The sequence below is a fragment of the Cystoisospora suis genome (genome assembly GCF_002600585.1).
Source record: "Cystoisospora suis strain Wien I chromosome Unknown contig_13076, whole genome shotgun sequence".
Classification (NCBI taxonomy): domain Eukaryota; phylum Apicomplexa; class Conoidasida; order Eucoccidiorida; family Sarcocystidae; genus Cystoisospora; species Cystoisospora suis.
The window spans coordinates 1-497 of NW_027165829.1; the positions used below are offsets into that span (position 1 = coordinate 1).

Here is a 497-nt window from a genome sequence, read left to right on the forward strand (position 1 = left end):
ATAGATAGATAGATCGATTGAAGCTAGACAGATAGAGTGTTGTATGTGATACCTCTAGTCCGTTTCTCAGTGAGGGAACTCCTGTGCCTATCCCCGTTCGATGCTTCCGTATATCTTTAAGTGCTGCGATAGCTTCCTGTGAAGAGCTTGTAAATATGTTACATGGGCCTTCAAATCTCTCATCTCTCCCCGCTCCTGACGCGGAGGTTCCTCCACAATGATTCAGCATAGTAGAGGGATTTGTAGCCCGAGAGAAACACGAAGAAGAAGAAGAAGAAAGATTTCCTGCTGTACATGAGGAATCTCCCACACCCCCCGTGGTGGATTTCTTGTCTGACTGTGAAGAGCGCAAGTGTCGATGCTGGGGGGGCTGGGGAGATCCATGCAGGAGAATCGATTCTGCCGAGGAAGCAATCAAGGCAATAGGAGCGATCCGGGCAAGAGGATTCTGAAGAAGAAAAGAAGAAAGAAAGTCCTGAGGAAAGGAGAAAGAAGAA

The 497-nt window shown here is 47.7% G+C and overlaps 1 protein-coding gene across 1 annotated transcript; it reads right to left on the reverse strand.

The window, feature by feature from the left end:
- Positions 1 to 52: 52 nt before the first annotated feature.
- On the reverse strand, positions 53 to 448 carry CSUI_011535 (uncharacterized protein; the record flags this gene model as incomplete). Its single annotated transcript, XM_068071633.1, has 1 exon — positions 53 to 448. A coding segment is annotated over one exon (396 nt), but the record flags the coding sequence as incomplete, so codon positions are not given.
- Between the last annotated feature and the right edge of the window lie 49 nt (positions 449 to 497).